Source organism: Arvicanthis niloticus, chromosome 9 (assembly GCF_011762505.2).
Source record: "Arvicanthis niloticus isolate mArvNil1 chromosome 9, mArvNil1.pat.X, whole genome shotgun sequence".
Lineage (NCBI taxonomy): Eukaryota > Metazoa > Chordata > Mammalia > Rodentia > Muridae > Arvicanthis > Arvicanthis niloticus.
The window spans coordinates 54,412,711-54,431,963 of record NC_047666.1 but is presented as its reverse complement, the minus strand read 5'-3'; the positions used below and the strand labels follow the sequence as shown (position 1 = coordinate 54,431,963).

The 19,253-nt window shown below is 40.7% G+C and overlaps 1 protein-coding gene across 6 annotated transcripts in view; it reads right to left on the bottom strand.

The window, feature by feature from the left end:
• Positions 1–19,253, bottom strand: part of Marchf8 (membrane associated ring-CH-type finger 8) — an 84,070-nt gene that overhangs the window by 30,238 nt on the left and 34,579 nt on the right. For 4 of the 6 annotated variants that reach the window (XM_034511572.2, XM_034511574.2, XM_034511577.2 and 1 more), the window contains exon 2: positions 14,311–14,481. The exons of the other annotated variants lie outside the window; for them this stretch is intronic. In XM_034511572.2, coding sequence (XP_034367463.1) covers positions 14,311–14,403 — 93 coding nt within the window. In that variant the 5' untranslated portion in view covers positions 14,404–14,481. The remainder of the gene's footprint in view (positions 1–14,310; positions 14,482–19,253) is intronic. 6 annotated transcript variants of the gene reach the window in all.

Genomic DNA, 19,253 nt, shown 5'->3' with positions numbered 1-19,253 from the left:
GGTGCAAGCTTTATTCCAAAACAATCCATAAAGTCTATGGTTCACTTTGTAAAAAAACAAAATATTGTCTGCTGTAAAGCAAATTTCTATGTCTCTTAATTTGCTTTCTATTGCTGTGAGAAACAACGCGGCCCAAAGCAAGTTGGAGAAAAACGGATTTATTTGGCTTACACTTCCACATCACTGAAGGAAGTCAGAGTAGGAACTCAAAGAAGGAACCTGGAGGCAGGAACTGAAGCAAAGGCCATAAACAAGTGTTGCTCCCCTCTCGATTGGTTTTTCCTGCTGGGACAGACTCCTAGCTGGTCTGCTCCCCTGAAGACACCATATCCCAACCCATCCTAGAGGAACCACTGTACTCAGACCAACGGGTAAGAACCCTCCCCCACAACCCTACACCCCAGAAAGCAGCCAGGAGCCCAACTGAGGAAACTCAAATGGCCAAGAAGCACCTAAAACACCTAAAAAGTGTTCAACATTCTTAGTCATCAGGGAGATGCAAATCAAAACAACCCTGAGATTCTACCTCACACCAGTCAGAATGGCTAAAATCAAAAACCCAGTGATAGCAGATGCTGGTGAGGATGTGGAGAAAGAGGAACACTCCTCCATTGTTGGTGGGATTGCAAGATGGTACAACCACTCTGGAAATCAGTTTGGCGGTTCCTTAGAAAATTGAACATAGCATTCATTACATGACAGGACCCAATTATACCACTCCTGGGCATATACCCAGAAAATGTTCCAACATATAACAAGGACACATGCTCCACTATGTTCACAGCAGCCTTATTTATAATAGCCAGAAGCTAGAAAGAACCCAGATGTCCTTCAAAAGAGGAATGGATACAGAAAATGTGGTACATTTATACAATGGAGTACTACTCAGCTATTAAAAACAAATAATTCATGAAATTCTTAGGTAAATGGATAGAACTAGAAAATATCATCCTGAGTGAGGTAACCCAATCACAAAAAAACACACATGTTATGCACTCACTGATAAGTAGATATTAGCCCAAAAGCTCCCAATACTCAAGATACAACTCATAGATCACATGAAACTCATAAAGAAGGAAGACCAAAGTGTGGGTGCTTCAGTCCTTCTTAGGAGGAGTAACAAAATACTCATGGGAGCAAATATGGAGACAAAGTGTGGGACAGAAACTGAAGGAGAGGCCTTCTGGAGACTGCTCCACCTGGATATCCATCCCATCTGCAGTCACCAAAGGCAGACACTGATGTGGATGCCAGGAAGTGCATGCTGACAGGAGCCTTATATAGCTGTCTCCTTAGAGGTCTGCCAGAGCCTGACATGTTCAGTGGCAGATGTTCACAGCTAACCATTGAACTGATCATGGGATTTCCAATGGAAGAGTGAGAGAGAAGACTAAAGGAGCTGAAAGGGTTTTGAGGCCCCATGGGGAGAGCAACAATACCAACCAATCAGAGCTCTCAGGGTCTAAATCACCACCCTGGTAGCACATAGGGAGGGACCCATGGCCCTAGCTGTATATGTAGGGGAGGATGGCCTTGTAGGGCATAGGTGGGAGAGGAAGTCCTTGGTCCTGTGAAGGCTGGATGGCCCAGTGTGGGGGAATTCGAGGGCAGGGGGTAGGAGTGGGTGGGTGGGTGGGGGCATATCCTCATAGAAGCAGGAGGAGGGGGGATGGGATGGGGGTTTCTGTGGGTGGGGGGAATGGGGAAAGGGGGTAACTTCTGGAATGTAAATAAAATATCCAATAAAAATTTTTTTAAAAAAAAGGTGCTGCTTACTTGCTCCCTATGGCTTGCTCAGCTGATTTCTTATACAACTCATGACCATCTACCTATGATGGCCACACCCACAGTGAGCCGGGTCCTCCCCCATTAACCACTAATCAAGAAAATACCACACAGACCTGACGACAGGCCAATCTTATGGAGGTATTTTCTCAATTTTGGTTTGAGTTGACAAAAAAAAAAAAGTGTAAAAATGACACTGAGCTTACAAAAAATACAAATAAATTATGAAGCATATTGGAAATATTATGGCCTGAGGGGGTAAGTTTTATTCATGGAAGAAGTTGTCAAATTGCCAGGATAAGAATAGTCTCTGCTGAGGAATAAGGGACATTCTGTAATTAAGTCACCCCTGCCCGAATATTTCCAAGTTGGAACAGGTACTCAGAAGCTGCCTTTGCTAAGTCACTGACCCCTCACTTTGGTCCAAAGGTAACCAAAAAGCAACAGGACGAAAGGCTGGTGTCTCTACCTTTATTCTCTGTCTCTCACCTTTACCTTGCCTAAATCTTTCACCTTAAATCCCAGGCAAAACACAACCTTCCAAGATAGAACTCCTCTCCCCTGCAAGAGGTCAGTCATCCACAGAGTGTGGGGAGAGACCCTGGCACAGACTCAGTCATCTTACAGGAAGGAACAAGACTAGTGACCTCACGATGACAACAAGTAACAGATTAACAACTTAACAACACACTAATGGGTCAGTCATGGATGTGTCACAACAAGCTTGACCAAAACTGCTTCCCTAAGTACACCATTTGTTCTCCACCCATTTAAACAGAAATGTCACTGCCAGTATTCCAAAGACACACTGGGGTCTTGGGGGGAAAGGTACTGGATAGGCCCCTCTATTTTGTTGGCTAAAGTTCCCCAAAATAAATCACACCTACATTAGACATTCTATAAGGCTGATATGTGATTGCCAGTGGTTGTGAGGAGGTTGCAATATTGCAGATCCAGAGCCAAACTATCTTGGGCTATCTAAAGGCCTTCAAATAACCACTCACTGCCCACTGCTGTATGTGACCCAAACTCCCTCTGTCTGTTAGGTCACAGAAACTTCAAATGCTCCCTCACAGATCAAGCTTCAACCTGCAACTCTCATCCCACAGGCACCTGGACAATATGGGTCATATATGACCCTAAGCCTCTCCTCCTCCCTTAGCTATCTTGAAGAGCTGGCACCCTGCTTTGTCTGGTAAGACCTAACTTCTCTTCCTTCTGCTCTGTGCTGCCTGACTGCTAACACAGCGCCCCAAAGAAAGATCACATCTTTTTCTCATCCTGGGGCTTCCTCTCCTTTCTGGTCGTAAAGCCATCTAGAAGTGACTACCAGGCATATATATATATATATATATATATATATATATATATATATATATATCACATCTTTTTCTCATCCTGGGGCTTCCTCTCCTTTCTGGTCGTAAAGCCATCAAGAAGTGACTACCAGGCATATGTATGTATATATATATATAAAATAGATTCAAAGCTTTTGTCTACCCAGAGCTAAAAATGCCATCAGACAGGCTCTGAGGCCTACAGCAGAGGTTTTTCTACTTCGATGTCACTTGCCTGACTCATGCTCCCACCAATGTATTTGAAGGGTCATAATTTATTATTTTCTTTGTTTTGTTACTATAAAAATTTCATGAAACTGTTACCATATTGGAACATGGTGTTTGGGATAATATAAATCTGTGTTCGTGGGTCACAGTCACTCAAATCTGGCTCCAGAATAAACAGTATCACCCTCTCTAAAAGGAGAGCTGTGTTTGTTGCATCTTCAGTTATATGATCCTTTTTATATGGAACCCCAAGGACAAACAACCTTCACAGAAGTCACCCAGATCAGAGGCAGGTACCAGGAATAATCTCTTGTATTAAGTCTCAAGCCCTGGAACAAATGGCCTAAGAGTCTATTTAACATATCAAAGTAGACCTGAGTGCCTGGTTCTCCCAGCATCCTCCAGTCCCTACCTGTTACAGGGACTGGCATACCCTGCCTCCTACCCTAAACTTTTTCAGCCCAGGGACTACTGGGCTCCCCTTCCCTATATAACCCAGACATTTTGGCTACTTGCCCTTTTTTGGTCTACCCTTGACTCCTTTGGCCAGTTTCAAGGCCCAGGCTGCCCTCTTGGTCAGTAGTCCTCTCCCCTTTTCCCTCTCCTTACATGGCCTGGCTCAACCTAGACATGTCCCCTCTGGACTCTCCTAAATGTCCCTGACTCTGGCTATGCTCTCCCTTTTATCTACAATAAACTTTCTCATCCACCATACTTAGAAGCAGTCACATCCTTCCTTTTTTATTTTATTTCTTCTTTTACTTTGTATCTATTGCATGGCACTGGCTCATGAGTGGAGGCTGGTGAATTCCTTCTGATGTTCAAACCTTCATTGGTTTGGTTGCTGCTGGTCCAGTGGTTTATTCTGAGATGGCTGTTTAGAATTCTAATTGCTGGCTACCTTTTATGGTTTGCTTCCAGGGCTCTTGGTTTAAGATAGCCATTTGTTTGGTTACTCTGAAAGTACTTTGGTTTCCAAACATTCAGTTTGTTTCTTGTTTTGTTTTGACAGGGTCTCTCTAAGTAGCCTTGGCTGTCCTGGAAGGCTCTCTTTAGACCAGGTTAACCTTGAAGTCACAGAGATCCTCTTGCCTCTACCTCCTGAGTGCTGGGACTAAAGGTGATTAAATGCATGCACCACTACACTAGTACTGGTACCATTCAGTTACTGTATCAGCATTCAGTTCGTTAATGTGCTAGCATTCAGTTATCTCCCCTTGTCACTCATCCAAAACCTAATTCAAGGATGAAGAAAATGATTAGAAAAACAGCTCTTTGATACTCCAGCTGGTTTTGTTTGATAACTGTGTTAATTCAACTCAAAACTGTAGAGGGGCTTTAATTAAAGAAATGGGGAACAGTCAATGTCTACATTGTTTGAGTGCTAAATGAGAATTCCTAACAACAAAATTATAGATTATAAATGGGCACCATGTTTTAATTAAAATTTTAAAACATTTAAGGAAAGAAAAATATATAATTAGTAGCTTAAAAATTCAGAAAAAATGAATGTTCTTCATATATGGACACTAGCATAATGTATACATGCACATGTACACACACAGACACACACACACACCACTTATAAATAGGAGATGTGACTATAATTTAAAAACTATATTCAACAAATATACTAAGATGAACATAAAGTTATACAAAATACATCATCGATCATCTTAAGGCAGTGTAATCTATAGTAATAGAGATGTGGTTACGTAGCTACTAGTGTCTCCCGCCGTATGTCGAATTCACTGGGATTCGCTACGGGAGGATTTAGGTTTAATATGGCTTACAAGATTAGCATTCTAGTTGTTACACCCAGAGACTGAATTACCATTGTTTCTGAACTAAGTTTGTGTGGTGTTTTTCTTCTCATGGGGACTCGACTGGGTTCCAGAGAGAAAGGTAAGGTGGGTTTGCCTGATGTGCACCACAAAGTCCATGGGGGTTTTGAAGTATGGGGCTGGCATGGTAGTGACCTGCCAGTGGGAACTTAGCGAGCTGGGTAGAGCGATTTTGGTACTCTGAGTCAGAATCTCCATGAGATAAAAAAACAAAACAAAACAAAACAAAACAAAAAAACAGGTCAGCCATTGCCTACCAGTGCATAGCCAGCCAGCCCACCAGGGCAGAGAGTAGCATATCATGGGAACTTGCTAACATCTTTAATATTTCCTGCAACATGGTTGTCTGCTTTACTTTTGTTTTTTAATTCATTTTAAAGCTTTAAGCAAATCATAGTAAAGTGACAAGCATTCAAAAAGTAGGTGAGATGACAAAATGCATAACAGAATAGCTAATATTTGCTTGGGGTCCATTTATCTAGACTCTAGAATTCAGCTTTCTTTTTTCCTTTTTTTCTACAATTTAATTTTTTTCTTACATGTATATGGGTGTGTCCATATGAATATCATGTGTATTCATGTACCCTCAGAGGCCTGAGGAGTGAGCTGTGTCCCTTGGAGCTAAAGTTACAGGCACTTATGAGCCACTTGATATGAGCTAGAAACTGAACTTGGGTCCCCTGAAAGAGCAGGGACTAAGTATCTCTCTATCCTCTTCAGGTTTCTCTTTTATACGGTGGGCTTTATAAATGGGTGAGGGGTGCATTAAAGAAGATGACACTAGTGGTAACTGAGCTCTTAGACAGTAACTGTTTAAAAAATAAAAAGGAACAAAGTCTCACTGCATGAAGTAGGCTAGCTGACCTTAAACTCAGACATCAGCCTGCCTCTGTCTCCTCAGTGCTTAGATTAAAGACATGCACCATCATGTCCGGCTAAACATATTGCATCTTAATAGAACATAGTGTTTTCCTTAATATCACTAAGCACCATATAGATGCACTTTAAAACTCCTGAAATCATAAATAAATAGTTTTTTTGTGACAAATGCTTTTCAATTTCTAACATAAAAAATGGTATAATTAGGATAATAACTATAGTAATAATGTAGTGAAGAATATAATCTTTCCAATGAATTTCCACTAAGTTTCTTTGTATTTGTAATTGATTTTTATTAATAATTATATAAACAACTAAATGGATAAACATTTCTGGTTTTTAAAAAAAATTATATATAGGGGCTAAAGAGATGGCTCATCAGTTTAGAGCACTCTAGTAAGTACCCACAAAGCAGCTTATAATTGTCTGTAGCTCCAGTTTCAGCTGACGCCTTCTTTTGACCTCTGTAGACATCAGGCTCACACATGGTGCACATACAGGCAAACACTCATACACATAAAAATAAATCTCAAAAACCACATTTATGTTTTTTTAAAAGATACATGAAATAAATATGTAAAGCCTTAAAGCTAAAGTAATCTACATCAATGTAAGTTAGAATTCACTTGCTACAAAATTATTGAAATTATACTACTTCTTCTATTCCATACAAAGCACAAAAGGTATTAGAAGTCTCAGTTAAGAATGCACTAATTTAGAAACATACATATCCACTAGCTACACAAACAGGTGCTGTTAAGGTAAAGCAAAGACTCTTATACTCATAGAGTTTAATAACATGGAGTAGGAAAATTGCTAGAATCACAGCACTTGGGAACTTGAGTCAGGAGGATCATCAGTTCAAACCTAGCCTAGACTATACAGCAAGACCCTTCCTCAAAAATGAAGAGAAGACAAGAGAATTATCAATTTGGTTCCAATTACTTTTGTGTAATTTTGTGTCCCACAGCTCTGGAACATCCCACAAACAAACAAAGGCATCATCCATACAAAATCCAACAGACAAAGCAAAGGACACTATCAGAACAGCCCTGACAAATGAAATTACAGGTCTAGTTTGCAAGTGTATGTATGCGCACAAGATAACACATACAAATGCATGCACATACACAGGCAAAAGCCTGCATGGATACATGGTAAATAACATCCATAATCAGAACAAAGGCCCTTTGTTCCACAAAGGAAGGAGGTGGCTTCTGCAAACAATACCTCCTCTAGAAAAGAGTCTGTAGCTTTATTGATTCAAATACTAAATTATTCTTCTCAGGATTTTTCAAGGCCAAACTCCATGATTCAAAATTAAGTGGTCAACATTAACTAATAAAAAGATATTTTTACATCAAAGATAGTATCAAAAATTGATACATGACATTAAATGTTTATTGTCTTAAGGATATGTTCAATAAATGCAAGGGACATATTGTATTAGAATAAACTCTGTTACTGTGTACATCCCTGACAATCTGAACTGCAAGATTACTGTTTGGTGCCTCCAGGGAAGGATCCCTGAGCAACTCTTAGATTATAGAGCTTGTTATGGCATCCCTAAAGTCAATAAGAAACCTGGGCAGTGCTGACAGGACACCTCACTTACCTGAAGCTTCATCTTCCAACAGGAATGCATGGGTGTGTCCTCAGTACAGCTCTCTCCAGCAGCATAGTGCCCTGCACTGGTAGGGACTGAGGAGGGGTTGAGAGCTGTGCCTGAACTGCAGTTGCCCTGCAGCCTTGCAGCAGCCAGCAGAACCACACTGTTCTGCTGCTGGACTTCAGTGCAACATTCTTGTGATCAAACTGGACTAACTACTTCCTCCAGCTGATTTCCAAGGAATGAGGTAGTTAATGAATAATTCACAGTAAGTCCATTCCAGCAACCAATTTCACTTCTGTTCTGTGGTCCTCCTACAACAATATTCGATGTAAAGATTCTAAGTATACTTGCTGGTTGCAAATAATTGAAGTTCAATTTCCAGTCGATGGCAGTGAATGGTCCTGGATCTGTTTGTTCTTGTATGCTAACCTATTACCCAGACTTACTTGGGAGACTTTTTTTTTAAAGGGTAGAAAGAGTAAATAATTAACCACAGATATCTGAAAAAACATTATTTTTTTTTCCTTCCATCAACTTGTCCTTCTGGGGCTGAGCTGTGAGAGAAGCAGCAGAGTACTTGTAACACCCTGCCAGCTGGGGGAGGTGGGTTCTGAACAGTGATGATGCTAGGAAACTGCTAGGATTTTGCTGTTCTCTGGCTATAAATAAACCTTTTATCTCACTGTTATTCTTCAAGGAAGCTGATGAACGTTTGTTTCCCCCTGAAACCTGTCAAAGCTTGCATATTTACAAATGAATGATGCCTGATACATCTGAAACTACTCAAAACACAATTCCAAGAGAAGCCTGAACTAGGAGACTGGATGACTACCCCCTTCCCTCTGGCCACTACCTTAGGAAGTTTAGTCACCTATCTTGTTCTCTAGTCACCTGTTCCATTCTCCACTGGTGTCTGGCTGCACTCTATACAGGTCAGTTTGAGCTATCTGTCAATTAATGGGAGGAGGGGGGATTATTTTGTTCCTAGCTGCTTCTGACTTATTAGCTTTGCAAACTGGTTTTCAATGCATCTCCTTGACCCCAAATCTTTCCTTTCATTTTATTTTGTTATTTTATAATATCACTTCTGAGTTTAATGCTTTCTAAAATTTAAGAGGTTTTGTTGCTGTTGTTTTTAAGATTTGGGGGGGGGGCAGGGGGAGCTAGGCATAGTGGTATGCTTAGGTGGTTCATTCTGTAATCCCAGTACTTGGGAGATAGAAGACAGGCAGATCTCTGTGAGTTAGAAGACAGGATGGTCTGTATAGTGAATTCCAGGACAGCCAGAGCTATGTAGAGACCCTGCCTCATAAATAAATAAATAAATAAATAAATAAATAAATAAAAGATTTTCATTTTAGAGGCTAGAGAGATAGCTCAGCAGTTAGGAGCACTGACTGTTCTTCAAAAGGACCCAATTTCAATTCCCAGCACCTACATGGCAGCTCACAACTTATCTGTACCTACAGTTCCACACCATCTTCTGGCCTCTAAGGGCACCAGGCACAAGGTGGTGCACAGACATACATGAAGGCAAAATAGCCACATACACAAAACAAAATGATAATAAAACAATTTTCAAAGATTTTATTTTTAAATTATATGTATATATGTGTGAGTAGGTTCATGTGATTGTGGGTACCTTCAGAGTTCAGAAAAGGGCACTGGACCTTCTGGAGCCAGAGTTAGGTGGTAGTTGTGAGCAGTCAAATATGGGTACTGGGAACTGAATCAGGGTCCTCTGGAAGAACAAGAGTGCTCTTAATCACTTCATCATCTTTTCACCTCCCAAATCCAAGTCTGTTCCACAGTACTCAAGAATTCTCTTCTGTTCTTTGTACTGATTGTTTTTGTTCTATCAGTAGGGTTTCATGTATCCCAGGCTAGCCTCCAAGTCTATTTAGCAGAGGATGACACCAAATTTCTTATCTGTCTGCCTCTACCTCCTTTATGCTGGGATTACAGACATAAATTGCACACCAGGACTTTGAGCCTAAAAGGAAAGCACACTACCTGTTGACTACACCCCAGCGCTCTCATTTTATTCCAGACAAATACTTTCCTCTAGAACACATTAATAAGCCTCTGCCTTTCTCAAAGATTTCAACATGTCTCCTCATCAGCCCACACTCCACAGCAACATTCCAGCCTTTCTGTGTTACTGTGTGGTCAGGGGAACCTTTCCTTTCCAGCTACATAAAGAGCTAAGGATTGCAGCATACATGCATCATATGGTGGGGAAAGGGTAGGGTCCATGAAAAGCAGCAAAGCAAGAAGGAACTAAGTCGGCTGGGGTAAATGCTACAAGAAGCTCCTACTGTGTTGGGAATGAGAAAACAACAACCCAAAGTATGGAGCTTTGGAAAGTGTGAGTCTTTAATCCAAAGAATGGCAGAAGCCGGGGCTTTGAAACACCTCTTCATCATCCCAGGCAGGTTACAGAAGCTAAAATTCTCTTTTCCCCAAGACCAGCCATAGCTACTTGAACTTCATTCTCCCAAAGCAAGACATAATCCCCAGAAATATTACTTAAACCCTCCCCCCCCTTCTCTTACTCTTTATGTCCTAGCTAACTTTGACTGTCAACTTGACATTGGCCTAGTCACCTGAGAGGAGAATCTCAAATGAGGCATTGCCCAAAGCATGTCCAGTGGACATGCCTGAGTAGGACTGGATCAAAAGATGGAACCAATGCTACAAAGCTTTTCTCTGAATTCTACATGTGCACTGTGGCAAGTGTGCCCACACATGCACATACATATATGTGTATGCACGCGCGCGCGCGCACACACACACACAGAGTATCTGAAAGTAATAGGTAGGCCAGGTGTGGTGGCTAGTGTATGTTGCTATCCTGAACTTTGGAGACTGAAATGAGAGAAATGTGAGGAGAAGGGCAAAAACAGAAATGGGAAAAGAAAGAAAGAAAGAAAGAAAGACAGAGAGAGGGGGGGGAGGGAGGGAGGGACGGAGGGAGGGAACGGAACGACAGAAAGAGGAAACAGGAAAGACGGGCAAGAGGGAGGGAGAAGGAAGCAAGGAAGGAGTGGTCAGCACCCACGGAGCCTCTGAGATCAGGCTGCCCTGAGATACAAAGCATGTCCAGTGCTAAGCTGGAAACGGGAGTCTGGAACACTAGAGCTCAGATTTTCTACAAGTTCTTACTGTAGGTTTTCATTATCTATCTAGTATACTAAAGTAACAATACTTAAGAGGTCAAAGCATAATGACCATGCTTCAGGAATACTACTATCACTTCATCAACTGTGAGGCTCTTATTCCAGATGCCAAGTACAAATGATTATACAATTAGGTAATTCTATAATTTATATAAAGTGTATATAAAGCATCTACCTCCTTATATTAAAATTTCTCCATTTATATACTTTCAGAACAAACTGAAATTTGTTTAGATAACTATCAATTTGATGCTTCATGATAAAATCCCTCTGTTGATATCAAAAGGAAGATGCAGAGATCACTGGTGTGAGGATTAGAATTCCTTAAAAATATGAAAAATGTCTTTGTTCTCTATGTAGTTGTCTAAATGCAAACCAACTATGGATCACCTTTTTATTATGCTTTCAGGAATGCAATGATGTGGAGCAGTTCTTTAAGGGTAGAAAGTGAAAATGTATTTTCTGGATAATCTTACACATTGGGTCCCAGGTGATGTGGGCGTCTATGAAAGGCAGCCACTCATACTCACAGCTTTGAGCACACGTGAGCATGGGGCCAGAGTGGCAGAACATGCACCATCCACTCAGCCTGGCTAATCTTGGCAAAAGTGAAGTGTACACCAGGAGCAGCAGCACACTCCTGGAATCCTAACACACAGGTGGCCAAAGGAAGAGGATGGAGTTTGGGACTAACCTGGGCTATAGTGTGGGGCAAGTGAACTGTGCCACCAGACAGAAGAACTGGTAAGGTTGAGTGAGCTTAGATCCCATAGAATCCCTGCCTACCTCTACTTGCTCTGGAACTATGACACCCCACTGGGAAAACAACTGGAGTCCTTCCCATTCAAAAAGAGCATCACTAACATCTCACACTAAGCAAACAGGAAACATCTACCCCTAAGTCCCATCCTACTCTGCAATGTTCAGATAGTCCCTATCCACATGGAATAAAGCACACAAGTTATTTCACTGAGGATCATATGAGCGTGGCTGTTTTTACTGAGCTGTAACTCTTAGGGAAGAGTTCTCTCTCCCAAAGCATTCATCCCTAGATTTTGGACCCACCTGCCTGGCTGTGGTTGCCACCCCCCACCCCACCACTGGTGCTGTTGCTGCCATTGTCACCACTGTCCACACCTTCTCGATTGTCTTCTAAGATCTGTAACACTTGCAGCTTCCCCAGAGGAACCAAGACCGATGGCCCCTGTTCGTCCCTGTTGCACTTCCCCCTTTGGGCAGATAGAGGACAACAACAGAGAGTACACATTGAAACCTGTCTCAACAGAAGGTTTTCCAGAGCCAACAGTTTTTAAGTGGCAGTGTTGGCAACAGTAGAGGAATTTTTTTTTTCAGTCATAATAAAGATAGTGGCAATGTTTATTTAGCACAGGATGCAGCAATTGAACTTTTATGATTCATTGCCTCCTGATCACTCCTGGTCACTCCTGGTCAGGGTAGTCATCCCACAGCACTGGGAACTAGCTCTTCCTGGGAATTCAGAGAAGCATTTCCTTCCTATAGTAAAATTTTCGCCTTAATTTGGAAAAGCTGCTGTTACTTACAGTGTGGCTTAGAACCCTGACCTAAGACTGGAAAACAGAACATTGTCCTAAGATGGAAAGTGACTTATAGTGACCGTCAAACAAATGTTTATTTCCAAACACTGACATGGAGACCAACTATAAAACTTTTAAGACTTTTACATTATATTAATTTACATTAATACTTAGTATACACTAAGTTGCTTTAAGATAGGCCTTAAAGCAACATATTATTAACTTTAAGATGTAAAGAAGAATGTATTCTCTAAGACAGTTAAGATAAAAAAAAATCTTTTTAAATGAAGGAACTCAGGTTTCTCAAAGGAGACTAAAGGCTGAAAAGTAATGGGTGTCTATAAAAACCTAAAAAGCCCCATGGTGGCTCATGTCCTTAATCCCAACACTCAGGAAGCAGAAGCAGGTGGATCTCTATGAGACCAAAATGAGTCCCAAGACAGCCAGAGCTACATACTGAGACCCTGTTTCAAAAAATAAAACAAACCACTTAAAGAATAGTTTATCTACTCATAAGTGATAACAAGAACATCCTTTATGGATTACAAAGTACTCACAGCAGTTCTCAAGCCACTGAAAATGAGACCCGTCTTTATCCACAGATAGTGTAACAATGTGCAAGCCTTTAGCAATCCACAGAGCACCACACATAGGCTCATGCAGTGCATACTATAGAGAACTGTGCAGAGTCACCTTGGGTATGACCCAAGATAAAGGCCTTATCTTCGAAGGTCCCAGAACCAGAGAGGAGGAAGAAGAGCCTCTGCAGAGCTTCTCTTTCACTGCTCAGCACAGGCAGGTCACAAACTGCATCTAAAGATTTTGGGTTGACCTTGTGGTTTCCTCAACCTGAGGCACTCTGCCTTCTCCTTAACCCTTAACTCTAGCTCTATACATAATCCCTGTTTCCTACAGGAAGTCCTGAAATTCCTCTGTCATTGACCTTATCCAACTAAAGTTTACATGCATCAAGCCAGACCGTCAGAGCATGATAACAGAGATAGGCTGATTATAATGGCTTCCCACATGCAGTAACAAGCCCCTAAATCTTTGCTCAAATACATCTATACACTGCATCTTATTTTGAGAATCTAAAGAACTTCCTCTCAGGAATGTGTAAGACATGATCAGGAGACTTAGCCAACTCAGACCAGTGTGTCACTTATAGCTAAGAAGCTGATAAGCCTATGCCATAATGTCAGAACCCAGAAACCTACAGAAAGAAGACAATCACCTCTGAACACAGCCAGCTGTACTCATTAGCACATCTCCAGAGAAACCAGCCCTTTAGAGCTCAGGTATTATTCTAGATTGCAGTTGGTGAAATTTTAATAAAATAATTGTAATGGTTGGGGCTGTGGAGATGGCTCGTTAGGTACAGGTAACTGTCACCAAGCCTGAAAACATAAGATCATTTCCCAGTATTCACATGGGGAACATCACCAACTCTCTAAAGCTGTCCACTGCCCTCTATTTGTGGCCATGGCATGCTCACACATTCATACGAATTAGTACAGATGTACAATAATTAAATATGAAAAAGTATCCAAATAATATATTTGTGATGGTGGTCAATAATGATTGTAAACTCCATAGATCTAGAATCACCTAGGAGACAAAGCTATCAGTGTGTCTGTGACAGGTTAGAGACTGAGTTAAGCTAGTTGGGACAACCAACCTAAGAACAAAGAAGGGAAAATGATCCAAGCAGCAGTGTTTTCTCTGCTTCCTGCCTGGAAATGATGAGACCTGCTACCTCAGGCTCCTGATACCATGGCTTCCTAACTGCCATATTTTTACCCTCAAAATAAAACAGCTGTTCAGCCAGCATCTGGCCACAGCTACCAGGAAAGAATCCCCAGGAGGGCACTGAAGAAGTTCTCACATTACCTGCTCCTTATCTTTGGTCTTGCTTCTGCAGACTCTAGCAGAAATGGCATCCTGAGAAGGGATGGCAGAGATCTGGTGCAGTGGCATGCTCATCCCAGCCTCTGACCTGGTCTTCCTCCTTACGGAAGTGAGTCTCCTCTAGCAGAGTCATTTTGGGCCATTGACTTCAAGCTGAGAGAAAGGAAAAGAAGCAGAGCTGAGCTAAAATACCTACTTTCCAACAGTAAGACTGCACTTTGTTAATTAGAGGAAATTATTCTGACCAAATACTTGGTCTTTAAAAGGGATAAAAAATGACTAGGGAAAATTACATTTGTTTCTTGTACTAAAATGTTAGTATGATAAGGAAGCCAGGGGGTCACAGATTAGTCTTTTGACCTCTTAATTATAAAAGAACACAGTCTCATTATATTATTTTTGAAGTTAAACTTTTGCTCATGAGCAAGTATTCCTGTGTATGTGTGTGCTTCCCCGAGTATCAACCCTCATCTCATGCATCCTGATATAATAACCTTTCCTTAAAACTAATGCCTTTGGCAGGAAAATTACAAACTTGAAACTAGCCTGATCTATATAGTAAGATCCTGTATAAACAAAATAAAGCAAAATTTAAAAGAAACATTAGACACATACAAAAAGAGCAAAATCACCACTGCTGTTCTTAGAGTCAAGTTCTGTGGTAGAGCCTGCCTATATACCCAAGTCCCTGGGTTCAATCCCTAGTATGAAGCTTAATAATAATAATAATAATAATAATAATAATAATAATAATAATAATAATAATAATGAAGGCAAGAAAGCAGAGAGTGGAGTCAGATGGATGGTAAGGAGGGAAAGAGGGAGGGAGGGAGAGGGGGAGGAGGGAAGGAGGGAGAGAGGGGAAGAGGGAAGGAAGGAAAGAAGTCAGTCAGTCCATCTAACTGACCTCAAATTCATATAATGGCAAGACTGGGGTTTTAAAAGTCTAAATTTCACATTATCTATGGTTCATGCATAGCCTTCTGAAAGTCTAAACTCTCCAAGTCAGCTGTTGGCCAATTTCTCCTATAAAGGGCAAGATAAATATTTCGGGCATTATAGGCTTGATTCCTCTGTGTACTGTGAAAGCAGCCATTGATTAGTGGGTAAATGAATGGGAATGGTAACATGTTCTAGTTTAGATATGGCTTGTCCACTAAGGTTCACTTACTGCAAGTTTGACACTTTAAGTCTTGAGGACAGATGTGTTTCTTGAAGGAGTGAGTTCATCTCACTAGTGAGCTCAAGTACAGCTGTTACAAAGCTTCCAGCTCACCTTGCTTCTTTCCCCTCCATTTTTTCTTTCCTTCTCTCCTCACTATTTCCCTTTCCAACTCTGTGATGCCATTTAGCCTGTTACAGTACAGCCAGAGGCCTCACCAAAAGCCAATGCCAATGTCCTATTCATGGATCTCCAGAATTGTGACCTAATAAAACCATTTCTTTAAAATAAAATAACCAATCTTGTGTGTATTTTGTTATAGTAAAACAAAATAAACTATGACATTATTTATCAATAAAAATATATTTGCAAAAAAAATAGGTGTCAGAATAGATTTTGCCCATGACTTACAGCTCAATACAGGCTTCTCAAGGAAGCTGTAGGTCATCAAGGACATTCCCGAGACCCCTGAGAAGGCTGTCTTTATGTAAAATAACAATGTCTGTATAAGCCATCTTACATAACCAAGTATACTTGCTCATTTTCTACATATTCTCATTGCTAGGAATCAAATTATGGGTTCCCTCCTCCCTATTCTCTTGTCTTGCTGCCCCCACAGAAACAACTCCATACAAACTTTCCATGTCTATGGTAGTGATGTTTCATGATGCCATTTCAATGTTGGCAGGACAGAGCTTTAAAACCGAAAGAATATGTCTCTAATTTGGGGTCCTTCATTTGTTAACCATGTGTTGGGCATGTGGTGGTGAGCAGAGAGGGTAGACAACAGGGCCAGAGCACCCTAAGGCCACAGTTGACAAATATTTGTCCCACCTCTCTCAAAACTCTTCTCTGGAACAGCAGTGTCTGTGGGGCTGCTCAACTCTAGCAGTGCCAGTAACGAGGAAGCTGTGGGACTTGCGCATGCTAGAGCCATGGCTGCATACAGATCAGAGCATAAGGCAACAGGGAGGAGGGAGGGATGGCTACAGGCCAACACTCTCAAGAAAATGAGCTACAGGATATTAGTTCAGAAAGTCTCATCTTATAACAGGCAAATGATCACTGAGAATCAAAAAATAAGAAAATAAGAGTAGATTACAGTATCAATGCATTACCCTTCCCCTACTGGTCTCCAGGCCCTGATGAAGCTGCTAGAGAAGTAACACTGTACCCTACAAATGTTCTGCGTGTTTGTATTCCACACAAGAGGCACACACGTACTGCTGAGTTGCTTGCACTCTGGAACATTGCAATAGTGGTGAGCAGCGTTTTCATCACTAATGCATTAAAGTCACTGATGACAAATCCCATGTGGCTTCTTGGAATAAGTAGTTAAATTCACCATGCCCAAAGCCCCACTACCTATCATGCCAATAGCTATCTGTGGTGTTTCTGATATAATAACAATTATTACATCGCTAGTATGTGCTCATGACAAGCCCAGGAAAGACTATGCCAAAGAGAAACCAAGAGTCAGAATGTTTGCAACTTTGAAAGGCCCCCCTCTTCCTTACAGTTACTCCAACTGTTCTGATGCATAACACTATTTCCTAGAAATAGACCTGGAAGTTTGTCAGAAACAATGCTATTTAAAATAAGCATTCATTTACAAACAATCAGACAAACCATGCTGCTATGTGCATGAAGGATCATATGAAAGAAAGCATAAGACAGGTATCTATTTTATATAAATCCAATTCATTATTAATGATGGCTAGTCTTGGCATTGTGCCTGGTCATCTAGATGAGGACTTGAATTTCACTGATATAAATCCAAGCCAGCTGAAACGAACATCTGTATCTAGAGGAACTGGCCTACTAAAATATGAGACAAGAAGAAACATCAAGTTCAAGAACAGGAGAGTGCACACTATCATAACTCTCACAGGCTGGGTTCTAGCTCAATGACAGAATGCTTGTGAAGTATTAGAAAGGCCATGGGTTTGATCCCTACCACCTCAAGGGTGTGTGTGTGGAGAAGGGGTTCTCTTCAGTCTGATCTACAGAATAAAAGTAATCCCTATCAAAATCTGAGATACTGTTTGGCATAGATTTGACAAGGTGATCCCAAAATGAAAATGTGAATTAAAGGGACTCAGAATGCTAATGCAGGCTTGAAGAACAAAGTCTGAGAACTCACACGTTCCAGTTTCAAAACTTACTTCAAAGATTCAGTAATCAAGACTGGTATTGAAACATAGATTTGGAGATCAACAGAACAGAAGTTAAGAGTTGAGAAATAAACTCATCTATCTAAGTCAAATAACTTTCAATAGAATAACAAGATTCCACTTCCACAGGGGAAGGAATATACTTTTCAATGAATGCCAGGACAACTGGTCAGCTGCATGCAAAAAAATAAACCTGAATCTTTTCCTCACACTAAGAAATAATAGAAAAACTAGAAATCATCAAAATAATGTTGTGCGTGTGTTTCGAAAGCCACCATGATGAAATTGAGTAGTGGAGCTGAACATGAAGCTCAACAGTGTGCTTGCATAGTATGCAAGGCCCTGGGTTCATGCGCGCACGCGCACACACACACACACACACACACACACACACACACACACGAGGAGTTTCCAAGAACACAAGAGATTCAGCACAAGAAAGGTAGGGGATCATGAGTTCAAAGTCAGCACAAGCTATACACAGTGAGACCTTTTCTCTAAGAAACAAAATGGGAAAGGAGAAATCGAGAGAGGAAGGAACAAACACAAAATAGAAGAAAATGTCTGCCAATTGTATATCTAGCAAGGATCCTGTACCTAGAATACCCAGACTTCTCACAGTGCAACAACAACAACAAGTACCCAATGAAAAACCAGTTACTCAAGATCATTAGCTATCAGGAAGTACAAATCAAAGGTATAGATACATAGACAAGCATTGGTAAGGACATGCTGAAATTGACTCCTTCATACACTACTGGTGGGAATACATGTGGCTGCTTTGAAAAAGTCTAATTCTTCTTCAAGATAATGAATATGTTATCATATGACCCAGATGTTCTAGGAAACACACATAAAAAGAAATCAAAATATCTGCCCTATTCATGAACATTACCCCTAAATTTATTCATGATACTGCATTATAAAGTAGAAACCACCAAAAACCCATCAACTTCTAAGTATGTATAGTACATATCCATTCACTTGAACCATAATTATCAATTAAAAAAATATGAGTGAACTTTGAAAAAATTAAGTGAAGCCAGTCAGAAAGGACCATCTACTATTTGACAACATTTGTATGAAATGTCCAGAATAGGTAAATATACATAGAAAGTAGGCAGCTGGGTCTGTCAAAGTGAAAGCCACTAAATGTGAGGGTGTGATTGCTTAAAGGGACTTTTCTTTAGAATAATTAACATGACCCAAAATGTCTATGGTGAAGTCATACAATCCGTGAGCAATGAAAGCTTTATAATTACACCCATTTAAGTCAGTGAGTTGTAATTCATGTAAACCATCTCAATAAAGCTATTTTGTAAAAATAAATAAATAAATAAATGGAAATAAGTAAATTATAAAAACCTTTTAATTTTCCCTTTGTGCTACACCTAGTTAGTTTTCCCAGTGAGCCTAGAGATGAACACTGTTCTCCTTCCCTTCTACCTCAAAGGACAAGGGAAAGAGTACAAAAGCAGCAATCAGAAATCCAAGTCCTGGCAACAACTGTGAGAGGTAAGGCACAATGTTGGACTTCTAAACTGCTATTTCCTGTCTTTGAAAGATACAGGTAATAAGCACTCATCAGT